This window comes from Rhynchophorus ferrugineus, unplaced genomic scaffold, assembly GCF_030347505.1.
Source record: "Rhynchophorus ferrugineus isolate W39M unplaced genomic scaffold, kcgeb_rfMv2 rfM1, whole genome shotgun sequence".
NCBI lineage: Eukaryota > Metazoa > Arthropoda > Insecta > Coleoptera > Curculionidae > Rhynchophorus > Rhynchophorus ferrugineus.
In genome coordinates, this window is record NW_027472580.1 from 27,896,962 (window position 1) to 27,920,414 (window position 23,453).

Genomic DNA, 23,453 nt, shown 5'->3' on the forward strand with positions numbered 1-23,453 from the left:
GATCTTTAATGCTGTGAATAAATTACAGAAATTCAAACAATACTTGTTCCCGCCCAATGGTAATTTTTAATAAAATGTTTCTGCCTTGGAACGAAAATACACAACTTGTTTGAAGTTTTTACTGATGTATAACTCGGATTACACATTAGAATGTCTAATTATAACACAAAATTATTAAAATAATATATAAATAACTACATCATGTGCAGATTTGGAGCGTTTTAGCGCGCGTTTTAAATTTTACTGTTTTTTACAGAAATAACTTTTATATTTATTTATATTTAAAATTGTCATAAAATAGTTTTTTGAAAATAGTCAACTAGCTTGTTGAAATGAAATAAAAACACAAACAAAAGTGTACTTCCGTTGCGGTTACAGTGTTAAATTGATTTGGCACATAAAAACCTTCAAAAATATTATAGGTGCTAATGGAAACCCCCTTCATAGGGTCATATTATTTTATAACAGGCCATTCATAAAAATTACCAGTCTTATTTTTCAAGAGTTTTATATGCGATATATTTTTTATTTTTTTGGGTCATCATATTTTTTTTCGTTTATATTTTGATTCCGTGCGGAACTTTGGTCAAATCCTATTCAGTCCCTTCCCTCATGAAACGCTTAATATTTCCTGTTGTCAAATTCATTTTCTTCCTTTCTTAGAGTCGACATAAAAACCTTTTTAATGCGATTTAGCGTCCCTGTCAATTTATGTGTTTCCCTTCTCCTTTCGAAACTGTTAAGAGGCGGTGTTAAATTATGGAAAGAACTCGAGAAGAACTCACCTTTAGCTTATAAAAACCTAACCGAAAATAAATGATTTCGGATTGTTCAGTTCGTTGAGGTGCTCGCAGAAAAAGTCGCGCGATTGAATACTTATAAAAGAAAAATATTGGGAATGATTCTCGATCCCCTTAGGTAGATGGAATTAAAGGATAATAGGGCAATCATTTATTGGCTGATATTTGGAAGCTTTCGTCGAAAGACAAATTTGCATAAGAAAGTATTATATTTCAATTTAATGTTTTTTTTAATGTTTAATACTAAAATACTATATTTTACTTAAACTATTTTATTCAGTTAGCGAATATTCATTCATTTGGAGGATATATAATATATTTCTTAATATTAGGTGAAACATATATAGGGTATAGACAAAATAATATAAACAGCGTGCAATATAGTACTCTTTGTACTGATACACTCGTAGTGACTAACATAGACCGAAGAACATTAAAAAGGATTGTAGCCAGACAATATAAAACTATGGCAGCAAAACTGAATGTTGGTCGAATCCTGCTGGAGCATGGATGTACTTTATGTTTGTGATTGTAATTGTAAGTACCCTTATAGGCAACAGTGGAAAATCCGGTAAGAAATAACCATCTCAGTCACGCCAGTAGCCAAGCTGGGTATGACCGGATGTCTTCTGGGATAGTCCCCAAATTGGTCACTGGCCAGTCGGTAGGCTTAATGCAGAGGACCGTAGTTCGAAGCCCTCGTTAAATTGTAGGTCCAGTCCAGATAAACCCTCGTTGGTAAAGCCGAGATTTTAAAATATAAAAAAACTGAATCAATAAACACAGTAGGCCGGAAGCTTAACAAGAACTAACATTCATAAAAAAGCTACAATTGCGAATCCCCTTATAGTGGAAGCCAATTCCAAACTGCGAAAGAAGTGCTTCAACGATCATAAAACTTGTTCACTTGATCAGTGGAAGAATGTGGGAGAAGAAGATTGTAGTCCCATGAATCGTTTACATTGTTTTCTACAAACCGGCAGGTTTATGTATGGAGGACCCGAAAATAAGCCCACCACCCGGACTGCTTGCTTCCTTCTATCAAGCATAAGGAAGGTTCTGTTATGAATTGGGCGACAATACCGAGGTATACAGCTTATCATCTCATTCGCACCAATGACCGTTGTATTTCGAATGAATATCTCGACATCCTCAATATTTTGCTGCAAGAATAGGACAATATTACGTTGGAAACTATTCAGATATTATTCCGCAAAGAATTGCAACTGTTTTAAAAGAAAGTGGTGGCCCAATTAACAAATAAGCATTATGTATATGTATGTATATGTCGGGTGTTCATATTAGTTTATCCTTCCCCAATATATCAATCATCAATCAATCATATTTTCGATAAGTTTCTCCAATTTTTTCCCATCTTTGCGGCAACATGGCGATATCATATCGAAATGACGATGTTGATTTGGTAGAAATCCAATTATTGATCTATCGATCCATTTCTGCAACATTTCCAAACCGTGTATTATCCAATGTTATATGGATCTGAAAAAATGATAATCAGAAGGCGCTAGGTTTGTTGAGTATACTGGGTGTAGCAGAACGTCGCAGTCAGCCTCAAGCTCATTGAAAAGTGTGTAGTGTTTATGTTTATGTGCATTTAAGTGAACGGCTATGTCGGAATTCCTTTTCTCTTTTTGGCTTCGAAAATTTTGTTCATAAAGCATCAGACAATATATATTTTTGCATATTTACAAACTGCAATTGGTTTATAATCGATGTCTTCTATAACGAGAATTGGCTGTTTTATGGAATATTGGATTTATTGGATTGGGCTGTATAGACTATTACTGAATTATTACAGATAGTCTAGTTGGTAAAGGTAAAAAAGTAAAAAATAATATATAAATAAATAAATAAACTTAAAAAAACTCTAAAAATTAAAATATAAAGAAGCGTTAAATATAGGCTGAGATCTATAATATTTTTTCCATATTTACCATTTGCTGATGACATTTATTTAAATATTTAAAATATATAAAATAATAAAATTTATTTAAAATACAAAAACAGCTAGCAACAGTCTTCAAAGTGACCGTATCACTTTAACACTTAAACAAATAAATACAAACATATAATACAATGATCGATAGTGTTTTAGTAAACCTATTGAAAAAGTAGAAACTACTTAGTTATAAAAAATATATGAAGTTTCGAATAAAACGTCCAATATCTAGTTTTTAAAATTTTAAAAATCCCAATGTCTACTTTATATATAATTATTCTTCTATTTTGTTTCTTTCCGTTCTTGGACATACATTAAATTCATATTAATTCTATAGGTGATATTTCATGTCTATGGTATGCATTATTACTTTTACTAATTAGATAACAGTTCTCTAGAAAACTTCGATTTTTTGCTAATCATTTTAGCAATGATATATTATACATAAATACAACTTTAAATTTGTTCACTTTTTTATAGTCACCACTGCAACACAAACATTTAATACATTTAAAAAAACCGAACAGATTTTTCAAAGATCATAAAAAAGCCCTCGATCCTACTACGTTATTGCCAGCGAGTTAGACTCTTAGTCGGCATGGCAATTCGTTGGATTCGTAAGTTTTTTAAATGAAGCTTATTAAGAATCATACATATTTTCGATATGCATTATAACATAACATTACATAGTGATTGAAAAATTTATTTCGTCACTTATATAGAACCACATAAAACAATCTGACACGTAAGTTTTCACCAAAAAAAATTAAAGAACGAATAAAGGAGAAAAGTTAAAGAAGTTATATTAACACGTTTTCTACTGTTATAAAAATAGAAACGAGTTTGAGGCAAATATTGAATTTTTTGTCTATACGGTGTCGCCAGAGTCAATTCACATATTATATTTACTTATTATTTATTTATTCTTCAGCAGTATTTCATAAAAACACAATGATCCTAATTGTTAAAGTATAGTTTTTTCTGCCACATACATAAAAAATGAAAAGGTTTCTATTTTTACTCTTTCAATGAAATAATCTCGTTCTCTTTCTCTTGTTTTTTTTTTTCATGATTTTATCGAACTCCATCTTTATATAACAACATTCTTTTGTTTAACGATATTTTGGGACTATGGTGATATTTAACCATGAATTTTAATAAAAAGCTTCCTATATATATAAATAAATGAGGTCTGCGCCTATATAAAATTTAATCAATATTTTATATAGTTCCAAACTATATTATTAAAATGGCATTTAGGTACTGAGTGAGTCAGAGAAGATAGTTAGTATATATTCTTTTAAATGATAATATAATGTTTAATAAAGACCTCATACAATTTTAAAAATTATATTTAAGCTATATCCATTGATAATTGAAGATTAATTGGATTTCTAAGCCTGCATATTAATTATGCGTTAAAAAATTCCTCTCACTTAGCGACTCAATAACCCACACAATTTTTTGGCTTTTTTAAATTGCATCCTATTTTATTTTTAATACTTATGAATTAGGCATAAATTCCATTTAAATATAGTAAGATTAATTCGGTTCCTTTCAGTGTTATTCATCACTGATCGGCGCCAAATAAATTTCCAGTGGCCAATATTTAGGAAATATTGCAACGTTGCCAAATATACCGCTTTATCCCTTTGATAAATTATTAGTTTAATGAAACTATACGAAGTAATATGCATATATTTTCCTCTTAAATAGCTCAAGATAAATTATAAGATAATTTTTAAGGTGTTTCGTAGGTTACTATGTCAACTATACGGTTGTTTTAGCGGTATTACTCTGCTTTAATATGAAAAATGCTTTTGTTTAGTTATTAAAAATTTATTTTAGGCTTATCTTATCGTTCTTTTTTATTTAAATTTTTTAATTCTTCTGAAATTTCGCATATGGGGAGACATTGGTAAGACCAGTTTAAATTATTATAAATAAGGTAAATTAGTGGAATATTGAAATAAATATTAAGGTCTCAAATCTTTAGAAAGTGTATTCAAAAATAAATGGTACATAGTCGAACAAGTGATAGTGGGAAATAGCAATGTCTAGGTATTTTCACTCAAACATTTTCATATGAGTTTTCATACATTTTTCATACATTTCCTAGAGTCATTACAATTTTGAAATGATCTTGCTATAAACATAATTATTTTTTAAAAATGATAACCTTGCTTTTTTCTCGTAAAAAATATTTTCAATAACAGAAAGCTATTTATCTGTAAAAATTCGACATTTCAAGACCATTCCGACGCAAATATCGGTTAAGTTCGGTTGTATTTTCTAAACTTTCTCGCCCTAAAAATTGAATTCGCGCATCATTTATATCTACTTATTTATAGCCTTTTATTTTCCATTTCCAATAACGTTCCATAAAAACGAGAAGCGGTCCGACATTATTAAAAAAGAAGCGAAAAAAACAAGTTTCCGGGTTTTTTTCGTTATGTAAATATAAAACACAGTTAAATTTGAATTTATATTAAATTACTTCAATATCAGTTACTCAGCAATTTGCAGAATAACATTAATAAATGAGGCTAAGATTTTATTATTGAATACAAGATTTAATGATGATAATAAGACAAATGTATATTAAGTTTGATGAAAGAACCATTTAATTATCAATATAATTCCTCCAACATACATCAATATGCTTATTAGCAAGTTTATTTTCAGTGTATTACTACTCAAATATACTAGCGTAATATCTTCATATATGGATTGTGATTCTTCAATCTAAATCATTTTGTACTTGTTTGCTACATGGCTATTTTCATACCAATTGGCCTTTGTGTATAAAATATATTTCAACACATTTAACAAATATTTTGCCGGCAAAACAATAGTTAATCAAATTATTGCTAAAATAAAACTCTATATTATATTACAAATATAAATTCATATCAGTACTATACCTAATTGGGGCTCTGAACTTAAATATATTTTCATCAGGTGTTCCCTAGATCAGTGCCCTAATCCATTTTTATAACTATTATATACAGCTAACCTATCGGCCTCGAGAAACACTACTGTTTATAACATTTTCTTACGACACAACGGTATTATAATCACATGAGGATCCAATATAAGCCACAAGAAACCTTCAACTTCATCTAGAGAATGTGAAACTGTGGACAAAAACAAAGTTTGGCCATATAAGTCGAAACAAGCAATTCTAACATAGGTATCCTTCAAAATTTCCAGAATAAAGTGTTGCTATCGTCGATGCCCCATATTACATCCCCAACAAACTTATTCAGCGTGCCATCCCTTGGAATCCATAACAAATGTGTTATTGTAATAAAAGTGTTAGTGCAAAGTACTCTGAAAAAATGTTTGTGCATCCCAATGCACTCGCCAAACAGTTAAATGTGGGCGATGATAGTAAAGTACGTAGACTCAAACGCACAACCTCTATAATAAGTTAGAATAGTTTTTAGAATAAGACAGGATAGACTTTAGAATAAGTTAGAATAGCCTCTACTATAATATTTAGAGTTAAGCTTGTACAGAAGATAATTTACGGAAGAAGAAGAAAACGATCTTCTACATGTCAGAATAGTTATATTGTACAACGGCAATCATAAAAAATACTGATTCCCCACAGCAAGATTGTTGAAGTTCTAGGAGGTTAATTTTAAAAAATTAAAAATACTAAAATGGGACATTATTCTGACACTAAACCCAACAAGGAAAAGAATATTATACACATACAGTCGAAATGTAATTTACAAAACACTTTATTAAGGTTGCGAAAAATATGGTTATAAACAAAACATTGGGTGTCTTGACGATATATCGATGTACCACTCAAATAATAAAATAGATATATCTTTAAAAGATTATCTATTTATCGACATCCATACCCCGAGACTGATGAAAACCTCGAAGCCAAAAACACAAAGAATAATTTTTTCAAACGATCGCCAAACATGCCACAAGAAAGCTTTTCCAATTTTTTCTTAAACAAAGTTTATTTAAATATATTTCAGTTATTTGCCCAAATGATATTCATATTCAAAAACAATCATAATATAATCATATTCGGGTATTTTATCTCAAATAATTTACCCCCGTTAATATAATATAATACAATTTCACTTTCATATCTTCCGAGGGAGAAACAAAGATACAACATAATTTTACTATTTAGCTCAGCACTTAACTCCGATCTAGAGGATTCGATGCTTGAATGGTTTATGAGAAGGGGAGAAACTGGTCTGCATAACAGCTCTGCACGGTTCTGCTCGCAGTACAGCCATGATTGAGCGTGAGCTACATTCATGTGTTACACAGCGCATTATCATAAAGGTTTTAATCAATGAAGGCGTTACACCATCGCAAATTGTCACTCGTTTGAAGCCACAGTTTGGGGACGCTACACTGTTTCAGAATCGATGATCAGAGAATTCAGAGATGGGCGAGAAGGTGTCGAAAATAAAAGTTATGGTCGACACCCATGAACAAGTCTCAAAAATGACAGAGCGAGCAAAAATGAGAAAGCTTATTGACGGTCGACAAAAATCGCGTATTCCATTCGAGACGTCATCATCCTTCAGGACAACGCAAGGCCACATACAAATATAACAATTACTTAAATATAAGAGTCTTATCTTATTATAATCTCCAAACGATATTCGATTTTCATGTTCTTCGTATTTACTTCCATACAATGATTTTGAAATTAATCTTATTTAAGAACACTAAAACAGAGCATTATTCTAACAATAAACACAACAAGGAAAATACAACTTTAACAATTAAAAACAATTTAAATAACTACATATTTTACATTACTAAGTAAAATTATTATCGTATTTTTTTATTGTTTTAGGCAACCTTTTGGTGATCCTCGTGGTAACAATGAGCCGAAGATTGAGATCAATAACCAATTTCTTCTTGGCGAACCTTGCAGTTGCCGATTTCTGCGTAGCCATATTCTGCGTGTATCAAAACTTGCTAATTTACATGGTTGAAAAGTAAGTAAAAAAAGTAAAAATTAATAGAAAAATGCATATTTACACAATAGAAATCTCCTTTAATATTAGATATCTTACACATACATATATCTTAATATACAAGGTGGTTATAGCCATGGCCGAAAATCTTCAATAAAAAATATGTCGCATCTAATCTTATTGTCCAATTCACGGAACCTCTGTAAAACATAACTATATCCTCGAATCGTTAATGCAAAACATCCATTTCGCATTAAGGTATCTGTTATGGAGCATTAGCTCTTAACCATATCATTCAATGGGAGCCAGAAGAAGTCATATCATCATTCTATAGGGTCCGACGTTGACGCCGACGAGCTAAAACCAACCAAACTAAACCTAACAGTAACTTTTTGTGATAATATTACCATTGCTTATTGTTTTGCTTAATGGTATCACCTACCACTTTAATTTGAAATCAGTGACTAACTAATAGAATTATAAAAACTTACGCCACCAAACAACATGGTCGCCACAGAAAAGTCGACCCGCTATTATTGAAAATCCCTATAAACAGTATTGAGCAAGCTATAAAATATAACACGTTCTTATTTTAAAATTACGTTAATAATAAATAAAATAAAGATTAAGTTATAATTTCTCAAAAAATTCATAATGTTTGTATCCTAATTTAAAATCAACTTATTCAAAGACAGCTAAATATATAGTAGGTTGGTCCATAAATCATTAAATATATAGAATAATTAATCATTATTAATTATTAATAGTGACCTGGACAAATAAATAAAATAAATAATTGAAATTTGCGAAGAGAAGTATGATATTTGTTTACACTACATTACATATATAGTTGCATGTTATTCTATTCATATTGCACAGACTGAAACCTCCTCGTTATTTTGAACAACATTGCATTTGCTTTTTATATCTGACTACTGCCTCTATTATTATATTGCCTATTTTTTATATTTATTTAAAACGCACATGGGACTTAATACAACTAGTTATTTACTATCCAGTAATTTTTTCATAATATTGTTCTTAACGCCCATATTTGTATATATGTGTAATATTATAGCCACAAACTTAATTAACCTTGCTTACTTAATTCGCCTTAACACATATAGCTTAACTATACCAATTCAGATAGTTTTTGTCTCCTCAATCTCCGAATAGATTCTAGATTTTCTTAAAGGATTAACGGATTTCTGATATATTCCGATTTATTTTCCCACCAGTACCAGCTTGTTTACATTGCATGCTCCTATCCATCCACATGCGTCTTATGTCCTATTTTTTTATATCAATATTTAAGAGAACGTTGCAGAAGGTATTTTCTACTATTTCGATGTTTAAAAACCCTTATTATATTTAAATTAAATTCAGGAAATTGGAGCAAGTAAATATATTATTTTTACTGATGCGAAAAGAAACATACAAATATATTAAACTTACAAATATATCAAATTATCTGTCAGTTCATCAAGTTAATAAAAATACATCTTGCTTGGAAATTATGCTACCTAACGATATGTTATATTTAATATGTATATTTAATTTTTATTATATTTATATTTGTTTATATGTATATTTAAACCCCTTCTATATGAACTATATGATGTTTTGACATAAAAAAATAACGTAACTAATACTACTAGATCTAACAATAAAAAAAAAGATAAAATAATATATGGAATGTAATTTTAAGTTCTACATCCCGCCATGTAATGTTAAACAACGCCTCTTACATTCGACTTAACTGCTAGAGAAATCTTTTGCAATTTTACTCGAAGAATTTCTGTCGCGAGAAAAGCGCCGTCCTCTCGAATTAATTTAAACGAAATGTTAGATAAGGCCGTGAGATATAGTACGAATAAGAATTTTACATCCATAAAATACTAGGTTTATTAAAATGTTTTTTTGTCGTGTAAAAATACCGTAAATAAATATATGGGAATAAGTACAAAAATTAATTCAAATTAGATAAAATACTAATTTGTTAATTTGGTAATTTACACTTGCACAAATACCTTCACTCTTTAGCCTTTAGGTTGTTCATTTTTATTTGAAATCTATTTTTATTTATTTATTTTTTTTTTTTTGATCAGTGGATCTACTATTTAACTTTGACTTATTTCCCACATTTATACTATAATATAGTATATTAACCATTGGCAATTCCTCAAATAATATGGGCAATCATTTTAGCAAACACGCATCATTGGAGTCAAGTGGTAACATTTTAGTGAAAAAGCAATTCATGAGAAGAAATGAAGAGAAAGAACTCTCTCTTTTTGCTCAAAATTAGTACGAGTAGGAATTCCTACATCCCCGTCATAATTTGGGAAACAAATGAAAAAAGCATTAATAATCCTTCATATGAAAATAAGAGACAAATCAATTCCTGCGCTTTAGAAGGAATTTTTCCTTATTCTTTTAGAAATCAGGGCAGTTTATCAGTTGTTATAGAAGATCTGCTATTCTGAGATTTTACGCAACCCGGGTAAACTTGTCTGCCTCAGGTATACTTGAAAATTTTCGATTGTCAATATGTTGTTTGCATTTTTTTTCTCAGAAACGATCAGTAGTATTCTCTTTGATATAACAAAATTATAAAATTGATGCTAAAAATACGTCTGATTGTATTGTTCTGATCTAAAGAAATATATTATGTTAATAATAAAGCAGTTAAGTAAGCTACCACTCCGTGTAAGACAATTATATGCTAAAATGTTTCTTCTAATATATTCTTTTCATTTTGCATTTACTGTATGAAATCAAATTCATTGACAAGCAATGAATAATTTATTCATTATTGGTTTACTGTTTGACTGTTTGTGAAACTGCCCCAATTTTATGAAATTGTTCCCACCATACTCATTTTTCTAATGGAGTAGCTTTCCTATATTAACGGCTTCTTAATTGTTATTGTTGTATCTGCAGTTTGATTGTTAGTAATTTCAATATGTTCCAATTTGCTTTGATTAACTTTTTCTTCCAAATTTTGGCCTATTATATATGTTGTTACTTTTGTTGTAATGTTCTGGTTGCTTTTCGTATCGCAATATTACCATCACATCTGTAAATTAGGCAAATGATTAACCCCAATATCAAATATCCCAATACCTTGTGGTAAAGGTTAGACACTAACTGTGAAATCTTCACATATTTGTGTATTTATAAGCCGAAACAAAAATGTGTATCCAAAAACACTTCAATACATAAATCATATAACCAGACACTCTTTTTTTCGGTAGCATAGCAACGAACGTGAGATAAAACTATTAATAATATACAAAATTAAATTATTTCCCTCGATAAATCCAATTATCTACATTCAATTTTTCAATATTAAATCATTAATATAAATGAAAATGTTAGTAATGTGCCATTTTCATGTAAGAGTAGTAAATTTAAATTGATCCTACGTCGACTACAATTTTGCCAAATAACGTGACGAATATTACAGAAAATAAATTGGCCTATTTGACTTTCATTCGATAATTTAACGTCGACGAGTGCTTTCAATTAGCACCAACCAAAGTAATTTCGGAGATGCATTTTTTTTGTAAATCGCCGCTTCAAGAGCGAAATCAGAGTAGGAACGTTATTAAATGCCCTTTTTTGTCGGAGCTGTTATCGCCTATGGGATGAGAGAAGGATCCGTTAAAAGGCACGGACCGACGAAAGAAATGGAACTGATCGGGCACGAAATTGCTCTTTACACCAACTAATAATCAATAAAGGATTTGCTGAAGTAGTTTAGCAAATTTAAAATGTTTTTTATTACATGCCAGCTCGTGAAAAACGTGGCATTACCGTTACAATGTGTCAAGGGAAATATATTAAAAACTTTCTATGTAGGGTGTATATAAAAATTCACAATAGGAATACTGTTTATTTCCAAGAGAACTGCCAACACTACATCAGTTCCTATTAGAGATCGACGATAAGTGTATTATAATGTAATTGTATTAGCGTCAATTAGTGCTAATAAATTATCGAATGAAAACGGTTAAAACAGTCGATAGTTGCAAAACATTCTAAACTTTCGAAAGTTAAAAAGTAGTTGAAAGATAGTACTATGTCATCGGAATACACACTTGTGATTGTTTTTTCAATTGTGATAAAAGACGGAATACGAATACCTGTATCGTAGAGATCTATTTTAAATGAAATTAAATTGGTAAGCGACAGTGTAAAATTAATTTTATTGTCTATCCAATAAAACAGCCAATGCACGTCATCAAAATTTATGACGTCAACACATCGCAACGTTTTGAATTGAATTGTCGCAATTTGAATTATTATCACGTCTGTCACTATCGAATGTCTTGAAGAATTTTGTCGACAAATGTAACTTTGCAGACTAATTCGGTTAGATCTTGTGATGTGTCAAACAGCATTCTGTATCTGCCTCTCTTTAACTATGGTAAAATAAGGACTGCATTTGGCACTATATTCAACGTCATCTATGACGTGCATGAGCTATTTTATTGGAGGGACTAAATATTTTGGTGTTACTTTGGATTTGTAAAAGTGGAATGGAATAATAATCCCAAATAGGTTTTATCGTATTTTTGTGACGGTTGGGAAGTGAAAAAATAAAATAAGATGTAATTAATATTTCTGATTCATTCGAATGTTTTCTTTGTTTTGTTTTTACTATCGTAGTGGTACGTATTCTTCTTCATACACAACTTGAGAGAGAAAAGGACACAGATAATTACTGTCTTCTTCTGTGTTGTAAATATCAATTTCATTTTTAATTATGTAAAATTATTGTTATATTTTAGTGTTACTTTTTTGGCTATTGGTAAAAAGGGATGGAATAATTGCCCCAAATATTTTTATTGTATTTTAATAAAATCTGAATTGCAATTTTTTAATAATGTAATATAAATATATATTATATATAATTTAATAATATATATATATATATATATATATATATATATATATATATAATATAAAAAAATAAAAAATCTATAAGTATACAACATTCTCTCATAAATACAAATAAACCTGTAATAACTAGAAGGGATGTTAAAAAACTAGTTAGTATAAAAATAGTAACGAATGAAACATTCGAATTTTAACGTACGTAAATATGTTCAACTACATACTCAACTACTCAACTGCTATACAATAATATTGGATTCATCAGATAATTCTAAATGATCTCATTCAATATCGTTTTGGAGGTGATAGTTATATATTTTATTCAAATCATTTGTTTTATGATAAAATAAGAGACCCTTAATCTTCAACTATCCTTACAGTATATATAATCTCCTTATTTACAAATGTTCTTTAATTGAACAGTGATTGTGGCATCTTAATCAACTAACTTCATTTTTAAAGTGATTTCGAAGGGAAACATGCAGAAAATGTCTCAAGCATCTCATTTGAAATTATTTTACTTTCTAGATGGCAGTCATAACTTTATTTCTTACTGTGATTTCTGTTTTAAGTCTTTTTTCTACTGGAGACGGGTTCCTCGAAAAGGTAATATGTGCTTTGGCAAGAAAAAGAATAAGGAGGAACCTACCAGTCAAATACAAGCAACTTCCAAATTGATGGCCAAACCATTCCAATTTTTTCCTATTTTTATTGTATTTCTTGAGATCTTTTAGATCTATTTTACTTTGGTCTCTTGTTTTGACATCGCATAAATAACGATTTTTAGTCACCATTTCCTTTACTTGGCGATGTTAGCAATTAATGAGGACGTTGATTAGTCGATTCATCGTAAGCCTTTCCCTACATATTGGTATATTTTATCACCATTTACAGTGTAATATTTGAGATAAACTATGTGTCCGATGTTTTATCCATAGCAAATATTTCAAAGCACACTTGGAGTGAACTGACAAAATCGACCCCTTTAAATTAATGTAATACTGTTAGAAACAAAATCGAATTAAGTTGGGAGATAAATCTGCTGCACTTCGCATCAAAGAGGAATCCGAATTGCAATTTAAACTTCTACGTCTCGCTATGAGATGCTAAACAACGCCTCTCAAATCCGATTAAACTGCGACCGAAATCTTTTGCCATTTTCAAATTATCCGTAGTCGAAATGTTTCAGTGGCAACAGAGGGGACCTTTTCAAATTAATTTTAACGAAATGTAAGATGTAAGGCCACAGAGACAGAAATTTCGCTTACGAGACGGAAAGATTCGTAAAATTTAGGCTCCATGAAGCAAATATATTGTTTCTTGTCATGTAGATTTACGGTAAATAAAACGTTTTGAATAATTTAATATTCTCTCTCTCCTCTCTCAAATGATATATTTTATAATATCCAGATATTTTGAAATTGAATTTTTTTATATCGAATATAAAAATGGAAAATATTTTAAATCTCTAATATCTTTGTAGTTCCATATCCGTAGCTCATAACGCCAATTTTAGTTTTGGTCGGAATAAGATAAACGCAGCGGACCGTTGAATAAAGTAATCTGAATAATAGAAGAACAGCCTGCGGCACCAACAGACGACAGTAAAAGATCTCTCCATCCATGGCTATACAAGTTTCTATTGGCTAGGACAGCACATACGCACTTATCTGTTCTGTATATGCGTTCTAATCTAAGCTGACAGTTTTCACAACTCCAGTCGTTTTGTACCACGCCTTTCGTATCACAGTTTATTTGTGGTTAGCTGTAATTTTTAGGTTATTTTTGTATTTACATTTTGTTGAGGTAACATAATTATTTCATAGGTAAAATTAGCAGCAGATAATGCGAAAATAAGTGTATAAGGTATAAATTATTAATAAAATATTATAATTTTATAACGCTAATTTTGTAGATTGTTATGGAATAAAGATATATTTTTATGTTACATAATATGGAAACAGAACATATTTGAAGATTACTGTAAAGGTATCTTCTGAAATCTGAGAAAAATATTATTATTGAAAAATTGAAATATGGCGGAACAACAGATAGAAATTTGTCAGGCGTAAGACAGATAGATACCCCACAAATGCAGAGGATAAATATTAATAATAAAGATGATCTATCGTATTTAAAAAAAAAACACAACATCGATTCAGTTAGAAATCCTAATGAAGTGATCGGTGTTGATTTAAAAATAAAAGAATGGAATACAAATGAGAAAAATGTTGCATTTTTTATAAACGAGAAGGGAATATTAATATATGTTTTTCTTATAATTGTACTTTATGGGAGTATGGTTTTTGGTTATAGGTGAAATTCACAGTATTCTAAAAAAAAAAAGAAGATTTAACTGTGGGTTTTATGAATAGAATAATGGAAATAAAATTGAAATGCATAGGTATATGTAGCTGTCCAGAGTATACGATAAAGCATTTGCATTTGGTACGTATGTATGAGGAGAAAATGAGCACTAATTATTTTGCAGATAATGTAGCAAATACTCTAAGAGAGCAGTCGGTGATTAAATCACAGGAACAAGAAGAAACTAGAAGAATCTTGCAAGAAAAATACATACAGGGAGAAGCGTTCTTCCGCTTCTCTATTGTTATGACAGAAATGACTTTGACAACAGAGTTTTCAGTATAATTAACACTTTTAAATCAATGGATCAACAATCCCAAAGCCAAATACTTAAGAACATAGAGGTTATGCTTCAGAGATTTCAACAAAAAAGTAATTTAAAAGGAAAACGAATGATGGAAACACAGCAATACATTCCTGTACCCAAACGTAAAAAAGTAAATATGTTTTACTAAAAGTAAGTGCAATGTATTATTTCATTGTTTTATTACTTTTAACAGTAAATATCACTCAGAAATATTAATGAATACTTAGAAAGAAATGGAAAGGTTGATTGGGCCTACAGGGAACACCTCCACAAAATAAAAAAACCCGCCTGGAATTCTACCTCATAGGTAATGTGGAGATGAGTTCAATCTAAATATAATAAAGAACTATACAAACGAATAACTTGCTGTCTTTTTTGTTATGGTTCCTTTAATATATATCCTTCTTTTTGTAATATTTCATCATTATTTATCTGTTCCTAAGAGTTATATAAACCGAAAGAAATAATAAATCACAAAGCTTCAAATACTATATTATCAATTTATTCCATCCACTTTCTATTAAGTACACCTTATATTTACACTATACTGAAAATTCATGATACTTCGTTAGCTTTTAGCTTCGTTATAGCATTTTTCTTCTTTTGAAATACCGGTAAAGTCAGAAAGATATAACTATAATAACAAATAGACAGAAAACATATACAAATATAACCATATTTCATACTTACCTTTACTATAATCTTCAAATAAGTTCTGTTTCCATATTATTTAACATAAAAATATATACTTTGTTCTATAACAATCTACAAAATTAGTGTTATAAAATGATATTTTATTAATAATTCATACCTTATACACTTATTTTCGTATTATCTGCTGCTAATTTTGCCTATGAAATAATTATATTACCTCAATAATATGTAAATACAAAATTTACCTTAAAAAGACATCTAGCACAGACTGTGGTACGGAAGGCGTGGTAGAAAAGGACGCGAGTTGTGAAAAACTGTCAGGCTAGATTAGAACCAGTGCGCATGTGCAGTTCTAGCCAATAGAAACTTGTATAGCCATGGATGTCGAAGTCTTTTACTGTCGTCTGGCACCAACATCAGCGTATTGGTTGAGAAATAGACACTACACTCAAGGTTATAGATCAATCGATGGATAAGATATTCTACACCACTATTCCTATACATGGAATTTTGCCCGCTGATGAAAAATATTGTTCTTGCATCAATATATTCTGTTGCATTACGAGTGTGGGATAAATACGTCAGTATGTCCAAAATTAAAAATAAATTCTATGATTTAGGTTAAAATAAAGACAAAAAACTTTAAGAGTATACAAGTTTATGTGGTTTGGTTCGCTTCAGTTTTCTGATTTTTTACGTATTGTCCCGTAGCTGTATTGCTTCTACATTACTGTGATTTAGTAACCTTATTTCATGTTTTAAGCCGAATATATTTTGGATAATTTCATAAATTCGCTTTACTTCGAGGTCATTGTATGGTTCTTCGTTGATAACGTAGCGATAAACATTGGTAATTAATCGAAGATTTTGGCATCGTAGTATTATTAGTTGGTTTGATGCTTTAGTGCAACCCCATATTTGAACATCATAGGTCCAAATAAATTTTATAATAGGCTGATAAAACAATCTTTTTGATATTAGGTCAAGTTGGAAGTATCTTCCAAGTAACCAGTACATTTATTTGATTTTCGGTCTGATTTGTGCGGCTTTATGTCCAATATGATATTTTTAACAATACTACATTATTTTCGTCTTGAATGATTTTTAGAATTATTAACATTCTTATGTCACGACGTGCATCTAATTCACCATTGCTACAGCGATTCACAGTCAAAATATGTTACTAATTTATTTTGTAATCATCGTACCTTACATATTGTAATTTGTCAAAATATAAAAAAAATGTAAAAGAAAAGAATTTTTAATAGAAAATGTTTTTTGTCCATAAAAAATATATCCAACAATTCAGTTTTCTTTTTACGAGCGGAATACTAACGAAAATACACGACAGGCAAAATACGTACGAACATTTCCCACAGCCAGCGTACATACATTTAGAGAATTATTTTTCTTTGTTTCAGCTGGGTTTTAGGCGACTTTCTCTGCAAGATGTACATGTTTATACAGTCGTTGTCGAGCACAGCGAGCATTTTTATTCTGGTGGTGATATGCACAGAACGATACTTCGCAATTTTATATCCCATCACATGTAAACAGATACTTACTTCAATTCGTTTAAAGGTAAGTTTTCAGATTTTTACATTTTCCGGATTTTCGACTTGTCTTGTAATGTTTTTATTATGTCATATAGGGAAGCGTCTTACAGCATGACCTTTTCTATTTCATAAAGTATAGTATTAAGTTATTGTATGTATTTTAATCATTGATAGCTATCGTGAAACAATTTAACCTAAAGTTTAAATTACATTACTTTAACAATTCTTTAAATAAAATAACAGTCTTCCATTTTGTATTATTAAGTTGTTTGGTGTATATAGATGCTAATTATGTTAAACATATTATTTGCGTTGATACAAGAGCGAGTGTAGAAAAGAGGAAGGATAGGTAGTAGAGGTTGTAACTTATATCGAGTCCGTATAAAATACCAGGGATCTAAATAAAGTATCTCTTTTGTTCCAAGGCTATAAATGGTGGTATTAATTCCGTTACGTCCGGAATCTTAAGTGATTTGTAACAAATTATGACTCATTTAAAATTACATTTTCGACATTCGTTACTTTTGTCGTCTGATTGGAAGAAACCTGCTTCTGAAGCCTAGCAAATCCTTCCTGATATTTATGGTGATGGTACTCATATTTATGGTGAGTATTAGTCTAGGGATTTGAAATAATCGATTTGTTGTTAATAATTCTAAAACTTTAACATTTAAATTATTTTCGGAGATATAACCCTTTTATTGATGCTACATTTAAATCACGGCATCTGGAAACAAAACTTTAAATGCTTTTTTTCTAGAAAATATTTTTTCGAGGCGGTTGACGTAATATCTCAAATTCTACCGAACCGATCTACTTGAAATTTGGTTTTACTTTAACCTTCTCTACACATTCTTTTGTCATTCAAAGCAAAGCAGTCTTTCATAAAACCAGAAAGTTGTATTATAATTCGTTTTAAAAATTCGAAAATGTAAAAAATATTAAAAAAACTTAATTTAAAAAGATCCGTAATTTGAAGAATAACTTCTCTAGATTAAGATTTTTTAAAGTCAGATTATTAGGAATGTTGCAATTGTGTCAACGAGGACGCGCCTTTTTTGACACTGACATTTCATTAGCCTTATTTTTTGTAGTTGTAATTTAATTAGTTATTAAATATTCAACAAAAAAATGTATGGCAAAAATATTATAATATTATTTCACTAGATAAAATTCATACGTTTAGACTAGAATAGACCTGTCGCTTTTTTGGCTGTCTTGAATCTCGTTAGCAATTAACCTTGGTTCTTCTTATCCATTTAGAATAGGTGGGTTTCATATTTTGCAACAGTCTTGCGTTATAGTTTATTTATCTTCCTTTTTATCTAAAAATCGATCTTTATTTTAAACATATTTTTATTTTTGTTGCTCTATGGCCTATGGCGCCATTTTTTACTTAATAGATCAGTTAGCCTACATTTTAAAATAAGAAATCAAAAATTATTTGTTCAACTAAACAAAAATTCTCAAAGCCTGTAAAGTAATTATAAAGGATTTTTTAAAATTTGAAAGCCAATTGTGAAAAGATAGTGCAATGTCTTTTATTCAAAGTATTATCCATTGATACCCTTTATTTCCATCTCATTCCATCTCGAAAGAACAATGTATCTTTTTGGGCTATCCACAAATCGACCCATAATTTCCATATCTTCATAAAAAATGTTGCGATACTTAGACAGGTCACGACTCATATGTCGAAGCAAATAGCAAATAGCTAGTAAGTGCGGTAGAACTCTAATATATCCAAGTAGGTTTTTAACGGTTTTGCGGCATGTATTCGAGCGTTGTCATGCTGAAGAATAACATTGTTGTGTCTTTGCTCGTATTTCGGCTATATTTCGCACAGTGCTCTGCTCAACCCCATCAACTGTAATCGATAGCTATTCTCATTTATGTTTGCATTAGGCTTTAGCAGCCCACAGTATACCACACTGATCCAACCAAATACAGAGGTGCTTGGAGCCAAGAGTATTCGGTTTTGCCGATAATATTGACATTTACAAGATGATCTTTTTTAGTTTTGGATAATTTGGATATTATTATAGTATAACCTTTCGATAATCAGCACACATAACCAAATGCCTTTCAATGCCTCTTGGTTTCAATTCATACGGCACAAAATATCCCGCTAATATAATTCACACCTTTTCATCATTCATATATATCAGTCTATTTTTATGCTATTCAAGCGACTGGAAATGGTTCTTTGTGTTACTTATATTTCTTATCCCAACAATTCTGCATATTCTTGAGTTTTACGCCGGTTATCATCCAGTAATTTTTTTTGGCTGTTCACAACATCCAGAGCCAGCACTCATATGTTGCAATGTTTGCCATAAGGCTCAAACACCATTCGATAATCTTTAGTCGCCTATTTTTAAATTGACGTAAATAAGTAAAACTTCTCGCATATGCGATTAATTAGTGCAACATGTTCGAAATAAATTAAAGATACATTATATGGCATTTAACACATTATACGGCAGTTATGAGAAAAGGCTAAGTGACCAATCAGTTTATTCCGATGCAGCGCTAATTGTTCTGATACAGGATGGATGCTGACATATACATATATGGTACTAGCGGAAAAGTTTGTCATAAAATGGATATGGCAGCTCATCCAACGCAAACTCTTGAGGCAAAACAGTACAGTCACTGTTAATGAAAGGTAACAATACTTTAGATTGTTAAATTGTTACTTTTTAATAGAATTTCTATAGCATATAATTAAATGCTTACTTTTATGATTGAAGATATTATGATTGATTATACATCATATTATTTAAGGTACTATTATCATTCCCATCATAACACCATCACAGTGGGGTACAAAATGGAAATAGATCTTGCACTCGTTTTTTAGCCTAATCCTTGTTTAAAAACTCAAACATAGAAACAAAGAAAGATTGACATTATAACAACATATTGTTATATTTTAACTAAAATAGATACATTTGATTATTAGAACACGTAAAACCTTTGAATGGTCTCAACAAAGTTTGGTCTCTCGGGTACTATAAGATATAGCATATAGCTAATGCAATAAATCAGCTTTCGCCGTAACTACCATTGAATTTGGTAAATGCTATATATAGGCCCGCTTTACTTAATATGCATTTATAGAGAACCAAAAGCAGCAATATATTGATTATTCTGTTTGAGTGCAGTACAAACGCAATAAGCAAAAGTTTTTACGTAATTATTTAATAATAGACTGAATGTAAATCTAAGTTGTATGCCAAAATTAAGGAAAGCAAAATATTCGATGGTATCCGATTACTTTAAAATGGAATAAATATAATGAATCAATATTCCACAGTATTTAACTAATGCTAAATTTCATAAATCGACTAGTATATTAAAATGATATATTAGGTCTGACATGAAGTTATAAATAAAGGAATCATTTCCCCAGCTTAGTATTGAAATTAATTTATCTCTAAAAGCTGGTCTAATAATGACGTAAACTTAAATTAAAAATGCAGTTTTCCGAGAGTCATTTTAACTGAAATCTAAAGAACGTTCTCTAGTCTTAATTACATTTCTGTCGTTGTGAGAAAAAACAGCTGCATCGTTTAGGTTTAAAGGAAATCACCAAGTTTTTCTCCGTAATAAAGATTTTACGATATCTTTTACCCGTTTTTATGCTAGCGTTAACAAGGAAATGTCTGTAATCAGTCAAGGTACAACAATAAACTGTAATGAAATGGCCCCGTCGAAATATAATGAAATGTTCTTTTATATATATATATATAATGTTAAGATTATGCAGTTATAAAAAAATCCAACAAAAAAATATTTTTTTCTGGATATTCATATTATTTAAGACAAGACAATTAAGATATATATATATATATATATATATATATATATATATATATATATATATATATATGTATATATAAAATATCATAAATAAAAAACATAGAATGCTATCTCTCTTGTATAGCGAAATTTTCGCTAAGTTTTGCGCAACTTATCCGCTTCAGAATTATAAAGTAGGGTTTTACTAAAACAGTTTTATTATAGGAGGAAATTTTAAAAAATAGGTTTTTAAGACTACATCGGTATCCATTACCTAATCTGAAGTCTGATAACTTATTTCTTAAATGTATGTTGTGATGGCCTAAAATATGGTAAATTAAAAAACTATCAATTAAAAACAAAACGTTTTTTAAAATATTTAATTAAAAATACAAAGTTTAAATTTACTGAATATAAGAATTACCTATTTGAATATTAATTACCAAACCTTCTTTTATTTTTATATATTTTTATACGCATCGTACACTATTCATGTTATGTGTAGTGAAGCCAATTTGTTCATTTTTGCCATTTTCAATCATATTTATTTTTTCATGTGCCAAAACAAGCAACACCTAACTATTATGTTTCTTATCAAATTATCCTGCTCATGCTGAATACCATTAATCGTTTAAAAGAGATTGCTATTTTTTAACAATAAATAAAGTCTAGAGCTTACACACAAATGAATTAAAATGATACTAAGGTTCCTGATACGCTTAAATATCATTTAGATAATATAAAATAACACAAGCTGAATGATAAAATTATACGTAATAATTGTTGCTTGCTTGCACATATACACTTAGACTTTGGACCCATATTCCTCTCCATTCTCATGTTCTATCATGTCATATAGGAGCTCATAGGAGATTCCCTTAAGTTTATTATTATTTACTTACAAAAACCACTTCTGTACTAGGGGAGAATCCTTTAGAAAATAATTAATATTATTTGAACCTTTAGGTTCTAGAAAATAACAATTTTTTCGTTTTTGTAATAATAATACATAGGTTAAATTCACAAATTAACCAAAAATTTTTCCTAAAACTCAAGTTCAAATTTAGCTAAGTTTATTGATAGAATGATTAACTCTTACAATGAAAAATTTGTTAAATTTTTTGAAGTATAATATTTTATAAAGATTCATTTTTAAATAATTTTGAAAGGAAAAACGAGAAAATAAAACAATATGCAATTATTTATCTATATATAAATATTACAATAACAAATCAAAGTTTTAATTCTTGTAAATTATTCGTATACTTAAAAGGTATGATATATATTCTAAAATGCACAAATTATTCAAACATTTTGATTGAAACTCAAGTTCATATTTAACTAGGTTTATTGGTACCAGTTTCATCTTATATAATATAATAAATATAATATGAAGAACCTTTTATAAACATATTCAGTTTTAAAAAGAAAGAACATATACGTAAGATAACAAATATAATTTATTTATCAACGTATAGAAACACAAATTCTAATTGGTCCCAATCAATAAAATGAATTTAATTCAAATCTATATGCACGAAGTCCGTGTGTAGAATATACACATATGCAGTCACGACTATATTATTTTAAATTTCATATTCTTCCTTTAAAGTGGGGTAGGTATTCAACCATTCAGATGATGGCTTATATAACAAAACCCAGCCTATACCATGCCTCAACACTTTTGTGGTACCTTTATGCTTTACTAAATTGCGACTGCTTAAATTATCTCGGATTTCATTCAATATAGCATCCATTGAAATTTTGGTAGCCAGTTTGGCTGGCACATACTTAATTTTAACATCTAATTTAAACAGAGATATTTTATCTACGTCATTTTTATGTGCTACATGTGTTTTAATGTATTCTATATCACATTACTTTTCCTGGAGTTTTGAAAGCCTTTCACCATTTGATACAGTCCTATGAATTGCTGATTGTTTACACTCCAAAACTGTGATTTTGATGAGATATACTCACATAAAGGACATTGAATATTTGTCAGTAGTTTTATTTTCACAGGGTCTAATATAGGGCCCAAAATATAATGAATTTCGTATGGAATTGAATCAAATTTGAAACATTAAAATAAAACTTGAATAAATAAAAAAAAAATAAATAAAATAATACCTACCT

General features: G+C 29.6%; 2 protein-coding genes across 2 annotated transcripts in view; both read left to right on the forward strand.

The window, feature by feature from the left end:
- Positions 1–23,453, forward strand: part of LOC143206624 (trissin receptor) — a 421,579-nt gene that overhangs the window by 356,324 nt on the left and 41,802 nt on the right. The window contains exons 3-4 of the mRNA XM_076419237.1: positions 7,604–7,748; positions 17,379–17,538. Of these exons, the coding sequence (XP_076275352.1) occupies positions 7,604–7,748; positions 17,379–17,538 (305 nt within the window). The remainder of the gene's footprint in view (positions 1–7,603; positions 7,749–17,378; positions 17,539–23,453) is intronic.
- The window catches only part of LOC143206623 (uncharacterized), a 419,549-nt gene that overhangs the window by 271,113 nt on the left and 124,983 nt on the right, over positions 1–23,453 (forward strand). The window lies entirely within an intron of this gene.